The sequence below is a fragment of the Tupaia chinensis genome, unplaced genomic scaffold, assembly GCF_000334495.1.
Source record: "Tupaia chinensis unplaced genomic scaffold, TupChi_1.0 Scaffold141530_1, whole genome shotgun sequence".
Lineage (NCBI taxonomy): Eukaryota > Metazoa > Chordata > Mammalia > Scandentia > Tupaiidae > Tupaia > Tupaia belangeri.
Window position 1 is genome coordinate 1,284,248 of NW_006201391.1, and position 12,274 is coordinate 1,296,521.

General features: G+C 49.9%; 1 protein-coding gene across 3 annotated transcripts in view; it reads left to right on the forward strand.

The window, feature by feature from the left end:
• ERC1 (ELKS/RAB6-interacting/CAST family member 1) overlaps nt 1–12,274 on the forward strand; it is a 501,445-nt gene that overhangs the window by 68,523 nt on the left and 420,648 nt on the right. For all 3 annotated transcript variants that reach the window (XM_027766230.1, XM_027766231.1, XM_027766232.1), the window contains exon 3: nt 11,930–12,004. In XM_027766230.1, coding sequence (XP_027622031.1) covers nt 11,930–12,004 — 75 coding nt within the window. The remainder of the gene's footprint in view (nt 1–11,929; nt 12,005–12,274) is intronic.

Sequence of the window (12,274 nt, forward strand, 5' to 3'; positions counted from 1 at the left end):
GAGGATGGTCACGCCGCAATCCCTTCTCCTCCATTCTCCTCTCGGGATCTTGGGCATGCATGCACACGTGCCCGGCGTGGGTTTTAAGCCACTGGGTCTGGGACGCGAACCACGGTCGACTACGTGGGAGTCCAGCGATATAGCCATCAAGCTAACTGCTGGTTCCCAAATGTTCCAAATTCTTTATCAGACATTTCCATGATTTCCATTGGACGTCTGTGGATGAAGAGTAGTTATTCTTTTCCCTTGGAGGAGAGTTATTTTCCTGCTTTCCCATACTTCTTGTGGCCCTGCAGTGATTTCTAGTCATCTGATGGATGGTGTGTTTCTTCCCAAACTTGAGGTTCAATCTGAGCATCAAGGAACGTGCAGAAAAAGAAACAGAGAGAGAGAAACAACAGCAACAACAACAAAAAAACAAGAAACAGAAAAAGAGAAGAAAAAACTAAAAAAAAAAAAAAACTTAAAAAATTAATATTCAAAAAAAGAAAAATTTAGAGAACTGTGTGGCACACAAGCATGCTGTGCGAAATGGCTAGTTCTCAGGAGCCATGAAGGTGTCTTCAAGATCTGTCCCCTTGCCTCTCCTGGGTTGGGGGGAGGGGATTTTTAACAAGATAAAGGGAAAGGAGGGGCCAGAAAGCCCAGAAAATGCTTTGCCTTAAAACATTTTCAGAAGGGGGACCAGCAGTTAGCATAATGGCTATGTGGCTGGACTCCCATGTAGTCGACCACGGTTCAAGTCCGGGACCCAGCGGCTTGTGCATATGTGCCCAAGATCCCAAGAGGAGAATGGAGAAGGGATTGTGGTGTGGCCATCCCTCCAGGGGGGTGATTTCTAGCTTTCTATCTCTCTGTCTTTCAGGGAGGTGCACGCGCCCTACAGTGAAAAAAATTTTTTTTCAGAAGGAAAAATTGCCAACACCCCCCACCCCCCATCAGCAGCTGCCGTCCGACCTGCTGGTTAACCGGAGTGTCCACAGGTGTGGTCCCCTCCCTGCTGTTCGTGCCCATCACTTCAGCTGAGGTTACAAGTGTCGTTAATGTTTCTCAGGTTGACTCTAATCGTTGTTTCGCAGGTCTTCAGAAATATTATTTGAATCAACACCGAAATAAAGTTACTGGGGTGGAGGAAGTTACGAAAACTGTTGATAATTGTATATGTTTCGGCTTCATTTTGAATGAGTAAGCGAAGAGCTTTTGCATCAGTGTTAACTAAAAATTCTAAATGAGAAAGCTTTTGCCATAATTTATTTGGAAATATCCTCCCCTTTTTTTTGAGAGAGAGATTTTTGCTATAGAGCATGTGCACTCATGGGACACATAGAAAATAAGAAATCACCTCCCAAGGGGGTTGGCCACGCCTCAGTCCCTTCTGCATTCTCCTCTCGGGATTTTGGGCACATATATGTGTGCACCTAGGGTGAGTTTCAGGCCGCCGAGTCCAGGACTCGAATCACAGTTGACTGCATGAGAGTCCAGTGCCTCAGTGACCACTTCACCTGCTGCCCTTCCCATTTCTTTACAGCACTCAGCACAGTGATGCATCTTAGATTTGACCAAATATGCTAACATTACAATAGCATTTGTATCAAGGAACGTTAGTGATTAATTTTCCATTTTGTCGATGAACTTGATTCTGTATGTAGCAAGTGTATAACCCCCCCACCCCAGCCAGAGAGTACAAAATAAAGTTCTGACCAAGCCTTGTGCTCTGTCTGTACTGAAAGTGCCTGGCCCTGTGACTGCTTAGGGAGAGTTTGCACCATCTGCTGTAGCTTTGTTTCGGTAGGAGAGTGAGGACATCTGTTGGGCAAATGCTGAATTACAGGCAAGATTGTTAAGCGCGTGGGGCTTATGAATATGGAGTGGTAGTAGGCTTTCCGCGGACTTTGTTAGACCTCGAAATTTGAGACTTGAACTTTGGTTCTCAGTATGTTGGCAGAAAATACGCTGGCCGTGAAATTTTTGGATTTTCAGTCCATATGCATATGAAGCGTTGTCTGTAGGCCAATTAAATAATTTATTTCAAATCTGTGCTCTTATTTAAAAATTCAGATAGATGCTCCTGTAGTGAATATAACAATTTTGTTTTAAAACATTATTACATACGGCTCTCTTTTAGCTCTGTGTTATTTATTTATTTATTTTTTAGGTTTGCTATCGGGTGTGTGTGCTTGCTGGAGAGAGAGAGAGTGAGCAATCACCCCCAGGAGGGATGGCCACACTGCAGTCCTTTCTGCTCTGTTCTCTTTTCGAGACCTTGAGCACATTTCCCAGGCCGCCCAGTCCGCCATGTGGGATCCAGCTGCCTTAACCTCCATGCCGTCTTCGGGCCTGTCTGTGTAATGTTGCCACCATGTTAGGGTTCGCAGAAGTGTCTGGGGTGAGGAGCGCCAACACCCACCTGGCTTCTAGGTGAGGATTTCTGAACCCAGCAGCATGTGTGGGGAGTGCCTTAGTTCTATAGGCAGTTGGAAGGTAATAAGCAAAGGGGATGGGGGAGGAGAGAAATAGAGATAACTAGAGAAAACGTGTACAAAATGGGCACCAAATAGGGAAGGAAGAGTTAAAAAGAAAAGGGGAGACCGGTAGGTAGCGTAATGGTTATGTCGCTGGAATCCCATGTAGTCAACCACAATTTGAGTTCTGAATCCAGCAGCTTAAAACTCACGCTGGGTGTGTGTGTGCACGCCCAAAATCCCAAAAGGAGACCGGAGGAGAAGGAATTGCTGCATGGCCATTTGTCCTGGGGAATGATTTCTCGTTTTGTCTTTCTGTTTTTCTCTGTCTCTCCAGTGAGCGCACGCTCCCTATACCAAAAATCTCTCTTTAAAAGAAAAAAAAGAAAGAAAAAGGGGACCAGCAGATGGTGTCTGTTTATGTCGCTGGGCTCCTACATAGTCGACTGTGGTCCACGTCCCAGACGCGCTGGCTTCGAACTCGGTGCCTTCTCCTCCTCTCATGTCTGTGACCTTGCAAAAAAAAAAAAGAATATTTGGATGTAGAACAGTTAGGACCTGCTGTTGGGTGGGTTTGGGAAGTAAGAACAAGGAGGCACGAAGAGAAAAAGATCTAGAGTTTCTTTTTTTTTTTTTTATAAAATTAATTTGAGTTACCTGTTAGATATCTAACTAGAGATGTCAAGTTGGCAGTTGGAGATGTGAGTTTTGAAACCAAGAGCAGAGGGCAGGCCTAGTAATTGCCTGGCATCTTGGCTGTATATTGTATTTAAGTTCATATAGTAGATTAGAGTTTCCATGGGAAAGAGAAGAGGATTAGGGCTCATCTCATGATCACTGTGGCATCTGAGGTCTAATTTAGAAGGAAGACAACCCACCTACAGGGAACGGAGAAGGAAAAACTGAAGCGATAAAGACAGTGTGTCCTAACTGTCAAGAGAAAGCAAGTGTCTGAGAGGCCGTGGGCCAGTGCCCTGAATGCCCGTGAGAGCCCTAGAAGCGGGGACAGCAGCGTGTGCGCTGTCTGGCAGCCTGGGTTTCGTTGGTGGTCTGTGCGAGCTGTTTCAGTGGAGAGGTAAGGAAAGCCAGGCGAGGCTGCTCTTGTGAATAAAGTGACCTTGTATGTCTGAGAGATTTCGTAATTAAAACAAACAACGCTTCTAGGGGAAGAGGAAAGGGAGACCTGGGGTGGGCAGCAGTCTTGTGGCCGGGTATTTGTGTGCCGTCGCGACTGCAGACTGCAGTGGCATGTGGGCGGTGCGTAGGGCAGTTCCAGACCCTTCCACCGCTGTCACTCTGCATCTCAGCTGGCTGAGAGCTTACCCATGAGTAGTGGATGTATGTAGGGGTGTGTGTGTGTGTGTGTGTGTGTGTGTGTGTGTGTGTGTGTTTTAAGTTTTGCTATGGGGCACGTGTGCTTGCTGGAGAGAGGGTGTGTCCCGGCCTGCGGGACAATCGAGCAGGGTGCCTGAGTGAGAGAGCGGAGGTCTGGAACCGGCGCAGCGTCACAACACGGGAGCGACACAGTGTCACAGCTCAAGATGGAATGCAGTCGCTCGTTTATTGAGGGCCAGAGAACATCCTTATATACACAGGGGAGGAAGCTGATTGGTCGTACAATGAGGGATGCAATTCTACAACCACCGGTTGGTTGCTGCGTTAAAGGGTAAAGCCAGGAGGCGAGGTAAAAAGGGGGCGGGAATTGTCGCGGACCTGCCTGAGGACCTGCTGGAATGAGGAAGTCTCAGGGTGAATTGTCTACTCCAGGAACAAGGATACTTGAAGGTCCTCGTATGAAGGTCATGTCAGCCATTTTGGTGCATGTGGCTTCCTACAAGGGTGGGAGGTGGTGAGCGAGAAAGCTCCCCCCAGGGAGGATGGTCAGGCCACAGTCCCTTCTCCATTCTCCTCTCTGAGTTTTTGGGCACATGCAGGACTTAAACCGTGCACTTAGCCATGTGAGCTCCAGCTGCTTGAACCACCACGCTGCTGTCTGGCCTTTCTTCTTCTTCTTCTTCTTTTTTAAATAAATTATTTCTATTTTTATTTATCTTTGTAATGCCAGAGGGCATACGCGTGTGTGAGAGAGAAAGAGAAAGCATCCCACAACAGGAAAAGCATCCCATTTCCTCCCAATTCTCCATCTCTTCAGGTCCTTGGGCACGCAGGTTTTTCAAGTCTGTGGCCTGGGCCTCTAAGCCCGGTTTGCCATGCGGGGTCCAGCTCGGTCTGTGCAGCACTGGGCGGCTTTGCCAGGAGGCTGGCTCCCGTGCGGGCTTTCCCTCCCATTTCGCAGTGGTCTTGGCCTGTGCGGGCCGCACTGAGCGTCCACCTACGGCCCACTCAGGTGCTCCGTAGGGGACTTCTCGGGGTCTCTACACTAGTTCAGGATTCTCCTCATTGTTCTTGTAGTACTTTGGACATTTTCTTCTAATACTTCTTACGTATGAATGATACGGTTATTTTAAAAGGTATTGCTTTCTTTATTCACTTGACAGATACTTGAGCGTGTGTTCTGAATGCTTGGTATACATCAGAGAACACAAAGAAGCTTCTGGTTTAGGAGGCAAACTGTGGACACGTTAAGTCATATGCTATTAAAAAGTGGTAAGTGCTAAGAAAGAAGATGAGTTCTGTTAGGAGTTAGTGTGTGTGAGAGGACAACAGCAATTTTAAACAGAAAGATAAAGATGAGCTCCCTTGAGAACTGGACTTCTGACGGTTCCAGTAGTTAAGGGAAGAGGAAGGAGCGAGCCAGAGGGATGGTGAGTGCGGAGGCCTCGAGTCGGGGCAGGACTGATGTATCGAGCAGCAGCAGCAGCAGCGAGGTGAGTCTGGGCCGGGAGAGAATTACGAGGTGAGGCCCGAGAGGTGATAGGCTGCTCAGGTCGGGCCCGGCCGTGAGTGAAGGGGGCACTTGTTTTGACTTCTCTTTTTTTTTTTTTTTGAGAGAGATTTTCGCTATAGGGCGCGTGCGCTCGCCAGATAGACAGAGAGAGACATAGAGACAGAAAGCGAGAAATCACCCCCCAGGGGGGATGGTCACGCCGCAATCCCTTCTCCTCCATTCTCCTCTCGGGATCATGGGCACGCACGCACACGCGCCCGGCGTGAGTTTTAAGCCACTGGGTCCGGGACGCGAACCGCGGTCGACTACGTGGGAGTCCAGCGACATAGCCATTACGCTAACTGCTGGTTCCCTTGACTTCTCTTTTGAAAATATTTCTTCGGCTGCTCGCTGGTGAACGGGGAGGTCACCTTGGGAGACGTGTTGTCACCTAGGCAAGAGATAATGGTGGCTGAGACTCGCTCCCCGGAGGATGTGGCAACGCAGTCAGTTTTGGAGCTGTTCTGAAAGTAGGAACTACAGGGTTTCCTGACGGGTTTGAATACAGTGTAAGAATAAGAGAAGCCATATATATTTTTTTTTTTTGGAGAGGTTTTTGCTATAGGGCGCGTGCGCTCGCCAGACAGACAGAGACATAGAGACAGAAAGCGAGAAATCACCCCCCAGGGGGGATGGTCACGCCGCAGTCCCTTCTCCTCCATTCTCCTCTCGGGATCTTGGGCATGCACGCACACGCGCCCGGTGTGAGATTTAAGCCACCGGGTCCGAGACGCGAACCGCGGTCGACTACATGGGAGTCCAGCGACATAGCCATTACGCTAACTGCTGGTTCCCGAGAAGCCATATTTTGTTGGCCTGAACAAGTAGATGGATTCACACCATTCCTCAGGGTAGAATGGGGTAGCAAGGTTAGAGGGGCAGACCAGGAATTCGGTGTGGACACCTCGACAGGCGGCGTCTGTTAGACGCACACATCCAGGTGCCGAGAAACAGTGCGGGTGTCAGGACTCACGGTCCGGGCCTTGCTGCCCGAGGCGGCACGAGGAGTTGTGAGTCGCTACGAGCACCAGGGGGTGAGGTAGCTGGGGAAGGTGAGCGCAGTGCTGCCAGGGAGCCATGCTGTCACCGCGTGGCACAGGCATAGCGCTTGTCCCCGGCCACCACACGGCTCATCACCGCAGCCTCTGCCACTTATGGCCGCAAGCCTGTAAGTGGCACAGATTCTGCTTCCCAGCGAGTGACGAGTGTGCCTGACTGAGGCCACTAGTCAGTGCCTCCTTAATTGCAGGTAGGGCGGGAAACACGTATGTGCGTTTTCATGGTCTGTTGTGGAAGATAGGGACTGTCCTAAAACGTGGAGTCCCCACACATGGAAAGAAGGCCAGATGCCACGGAGGGACCGATGTTTGTCGTCAGCTCAGGAGAGAGCTCTGAAGGTTACGCCTGACGCTGGCAGAGGAGGCTGTGGGCTGTGGAAGGGCCACCGTGGGGGAGCGCGTGGGCACTACTCACCAAACCGGGGCTGCCTGAGGTGGGAGCAGTGGGGCCTGAAATCCAGCCCGGGCTTCATGGTCAGATCGCAGCCACCTCAGGGGTCCCTTCCCCCCAGCTTGCCAGAGGGCACATGCTCTCAATGGAAAGAGACAGAGACTGGGGAGGATGAGAAAGCACCCCGCCCCGTGGGGGATGGCCACACTAAAGGCTCTTCTGTCTCGCTCTTTTTGGGATTTCGGACTTGCGTGCACACTCGCCCTGGGTGTTCTTCAAGCTCCTGCACAGGTGGCCGTGTAGGATCCAGCTGCCTTAACCATCAGGCCGCAGGCTGGTCTGGGCCACTTTTTGCTAATTCATGAGGTTCCTTGTGGGTTCGAAGGCCCTGGATTGGGACTGTTGAATAGAGGAGAGTTCTAAGGACAGGAACTTAGAAAATGTCTGTCAGTGGGTAGGAGAAGGGCAGAGAATAAGCATTTAGAATGAGGGTAATCATTTCCTTCATGAGAGAGAGAGAGAGAGACAGGCAGCTAGAGATGAGAAGGTACCCTTGATAGGTCCTCACTTTGTGATTTTTTTTTTTTTTTGAGAGGTTTTCCCTATAGGGCGCATGCGCTCGCCAGACAGACAGAGAGACAGAAAGCGAGAAATCACGCCCCAGGGGAGATGGCCACGCCGCAGTCCCTTCTCCTCCATTCTCCTCTCGGGATCTTGGGCGTGCACGCACATGTGCCTGGCATGAGTTTAAGCTGCCGGGTCCGGGACACTGACTGTGGTGGACTACGTGGGAGTCCAGCGACACAGTCACTACGCCAACTGCTGGTCCCTCACTTCGTGATTCTTTAGCCTAGCCCTGCGGCCAGCCAGGACCCCTGATCCACATGGTGTTCTCATGCACTCAGACAGGCCTGGGACGTGAACCTGGAGCCCTCCTTGGCAGCCTCCAGCATCAAGCAGCTAGCCCCTCTGCACCACCATGGCTGGGCTGAATCATTCTTCAATAGAAGGCAATGGGCAGTGTTTTTATTTATTTATTTTTTTTGTTTTGTTTTGTTTTTTAGGTTTTTGCTATGGGGCATTTGCACTTGCCAGAAAGACAGACAGACAGAAAGTGAGAAATCACCCTCTGGGGGCATGGCCACGCTGCAATCCCTTCTCCTCCATTCTCCTCTTGGGATGATGGGCGTGCACGCACACACGCCCGGCATGAGTTTAAGCCACCGTGTCTGGGACTGGAACCACGGTCAGCTATATGGGAGTCCAGCAACATAGTCATTACGCTAACTTCTGGTCCTGGCAATGGACAGTTTTAAAGACATTCCACATTTAAATCTATGGTTAAAAATAAAAGAGCTGGTCGCTAGATGGAGTTAAGAAAGGGTGTGCACTGGCAATAGCTTAGTAACAAGAAGGTCCTTTATTCGCTGCGTTAGGTGGAGTGACTGTGTAGAGAGGAGGGTGGAGACCAGTGGCTAGTCCTCCATTCATTCATTCACTCTTCCGTCTAACACAAGTGAAAAGGATCTGGAAAACAAATTTTAGCGGCTGGGTTCCTGTTGGCCTGTGAACCACCGAACGTGGTTCCTTCCTACCGAGGGAGCCCACGTCTGACACGCTAGAGAAGTGAGGAGAGGGTGGCGGTAAGTGCTGCAGCAGGGCTGTGTGAGGGGGAGGGGGAGGGGGCCACCGTCCCCTTGGAGGTAGTTTTGGAAGTTTGGTAGCCGTTCAGCACTCACCACTAGGTACCGTCAAGGGCTTACCAGTGTGCCCCCCCGGCCCGGGCACCTTGGATCTGTCTGGGAATGGATAAGCAAAGAACCGGGCTCTTTACAGCCTGTGTTCTTGCAGAGGAAGACAGAATGGCAGTGCACATCGGCCACAGCGCGTGTCAGGGTAAGTGCCGCAGGGGTGGAAGAGCAAGGGCAGGGGCAGGGCGCTAGGGCTTTTTATTTCTTTTCTGGCGGGGGATGTCAGTGTTAAATTCTAAAGTGGGACAGAGTCTACTGAGAACACTGGACATTGTCAGAGCAATTGTAAACCTACATGAAAGTGGCGAGAACAGTATGGTGAACCTCCACCTGCTTATCGTTCAGATACACCAAGTTTGTTTTGGAAGTTGGGTAGCCGTTCAGCACTCACCACTAGGTACCGTCAAGGGCTTACCAGTGTGCCCCCCCCCGGCCCGGGCACCTTGGATCTGTCTGGGAATGGATAAGCAAAGAACCGGGCTCTTTACAGCCTGTGTTCTTGCAGAGGAAGACAGAATGGCAGTGCACATCGGCCACAGCGCGTGTCAGGGTAAGTGCCGCAGGGGTGGAAGAGCAAGGGCAGGGGCAGGGCGCTAGGGCTTTTTATTTCTTTTCTGGCGGGGGATGTCAGTGTTAAATTCTAAAGTGGGACAGAGTCTACTGAGAACACTGGACATTGTCAGAGCAATTGTAAACCTACATGAAAGTGGCGAGAACAGTATGGTGAACCTCCACCTGCTTATCGTTCAGATACACCAGTTTCTAAAATTTTGCCACTTTTCTTTTGTATTTTTTCTTTTTTTCCTTTGTGAGAGAAAGAGGGGGCAGAGGGCGTAGAAAAGGGAGATGGGAAAGAGACAGTGATAGGCATGTTTGACAGGTCTTGCTGTGTGATCTCACCCCAGCTTCACAATGAGCCAGGACTGCAGGCACGCCCAGGAGTGCCCGGAGTGTTCAGGTTGGCTGGGAACTGAGCCTGGGCCTCCTGCGTGCCTTCTAGCCTCCTAAGCTGTGGCATCACCTTGTGCGCTGTAACTGGGCCAAAGGCTTTTATTTTTCTTTTTTTTTTAAAGTTTGTTTCTTCTGTGAGGTGGGAGGGAGACAGGCAGACAGGCAACCCTAACGGAGTCTCTTCATGCCACAATCCTACCCCCAGCCTCAGCCAGTCATGAACACGGACACTCACACATGCAAGCAGCATGAGCAGGAAGACCTCATGTGGACTGGGACCCTCCCGTAAGTCCTCAGAGCTGTGGAGTGCTGGGTTACTGCTGCAGCCTCTAGACTGATATTTTAAACCTGACCCTGACACAACATCATTTTGCCCCTATAGACCTTGTGGAGTTTTCTTGCATAACCGTAATGACATTATTGCAACTAATAAACCCAATAAAATAGGAGGGGCATTCGAGCCAAGCCTGGGGAGCATGCCTGGCATGTTTGAGGAGCTGCACAGTCCGGTGTAGCTGAGGCACAGGGAGGGCTGATAAGAGATGAGTCTTGTAGGCGCCTCAAGTAACGACTCTACTTTGAGTCCAGTGGGCAGCCACGCCAGGGTTTTGAGCAGAGGAGTGACAGGTTTGACTTTGTGTCTAAAAGCTAAGTGCTCTGTTGAGAGTGGACTCTAGGGGACCCAGATGAGGGGGAGCTCAGGCAGGAAGTGGTTGGTGGTTGGAAGGTGTGGGCAGGCTCAGTGCTTCCTCCAGGTGGTGGTGGTGGCGATGGCAGGCCTGGGTTTTGGCTATGTTTTGAAGGTGGAGGTAACTGGATTTCCCGACTGACTGGAGAGGGATGGAAAGGCCATAAAAAGACACAGACTTCTGGCTTGCGTCACTAGAAAGATGGAGCAGGTTTGGGTACCATCAGGAATTTAGTCTTGGGCGTGCTACCCCTGCGGGTCGGTGTCCGGATGGGGATAGGGCTGGGTTAGGGGAGAGGTAGCGAAGGTGGTGTGTGCTAACAGTGGTTTACGCCGTGGTAGCAGTGGCCAGAAGTTGTTTGTATTTAAACTGTTGACTTAATGATTTAGAGTTCTGCCAGTTTGTCTTTCAAGAAGTGTTAATGAAATTCACAATTATATTTTTTTATTTTTTTGAAATCATTCTTCCTGGTTGGCAGAGAGAGTAAATTAAGTGAATAGTATCACTAAAGAAATATTATTACACATGCCTTTAAAAAATTAATTATTTAATTTTATTTAGTATTATTATAATTGTTTAATTTGACCAGAGAGTGACAGAGAGACAGGGAAAGTGAGAAAGCAAGCCGCCAGCCAGGTCTGGAACTCGCTTAGCCATGTGGGAGTCCCGTGTCTTAACCACCATGTCACCTACCGACCCATGTGTCCCTTTAAAAAAAACATGATTTTTTCCTGAGAGAGAGAGAGACAGAGACAGAGACAGAGACAGAAATAGGTAGGGAGAGGGTGAGGGCAAGGGCAGAGGAAGCGGGGGAGGGGCGGGAACCCTGTACAGGGTTCCCACACACTGTGACCCCTTACCCCAGCCCTCTAGCTCTTCGGGACCTTGGGCTGGTGTACATCTGAAACCACAGGCAGCCATGTGGCTTCCAGCTCCTGACTGCACCGTGGAGGCTGGGTCTGCTCACGTGCCTTTTGTCGAGATGGAAAGTATTTATTTGTATGTTTCCTGGGGTCACTAGAGGTTGTCCCAGGGTCCTTTGGAAATACTGATTAACTCAGAGACATGTACAGAATCTGACAAGAAAATCCCTTGAGGTGATAACTTTAGGGTGACCATTGAAGGCCCTTAGAGCCCCTCCTTCTTCCTTACCCTGAACTCACTAAAATTTGGATTTAAAAAAAGAATAGAGCCTCTCTTCTCTTAAAAAAAGAGTAGAGCTATGGCTTTCTGATACTTTAAAAACGGACAGGCTTAGGAACCCCGTTCAGTAGTTACATTGCTTTCTTTCTACCTGTAGACCCTGCTGAGAGTTTGGTCATCGGTAAGCAGGTGGTGGTCACTCTGGAGGTCGATGCTGGGGAAACGGTGTCAACACCGATGCTTCCAATAGCTTCGTGGTGGTTTTTAGAAAGAGAACATTTTCAATGTCCTTTTGGGTCGTTCTGATTGCGTGTCTTGGGGTAAGTGGAAGACTGACTCACCACGATGGGCCGTAGTTCCAGCAGCTGCTGTGGCTGCCGGGGGCCGGTTTAGGTAAGGAGGTGTCTGGGCAGGGAGCCCCTTGCTCCGAATGGTTGGATTCGCTACAGTGCAGTCTGTGTCCCGTCCCACAGGGAAAGGTGTATCTCACACTGCGGGCAATTGCCATTTGTATACAATTACCCTAGCTCTCCTCCTCTCAAAAAAAATGAGTTAGAAGGAAAAAAGGTTACTCTCTTTTTTGCTTTTTTTGTGTAGGAGATGCATCGGAGATTCGAGAATGCCCCTGATTCTGCCAAAACCAAAGCTTTGCAGACTGTTATTGAGATGAAGGTAAGTAAGGACCCAGTCACCTGATGGGCCACGCCCACTCTCCAGTGATCACTTTCTCCTGTGGGGTTTAGAAATGATACATAATAATATTCCACTCATTTTGGAGAGAGAGGAAGTTGGTAAGACTTAATGAAAATGACATCTTGCTGTTTGCCACATACCACGTCTGGGTAAGCGTAGTTTGGCAGTTGCTCTGTCAAATAAAAGTAGTGACCCATGGAGAAAGCGCCTGATCCAGCTCGCAGCCCAAGAGCATCCAAGTTCTGTCTG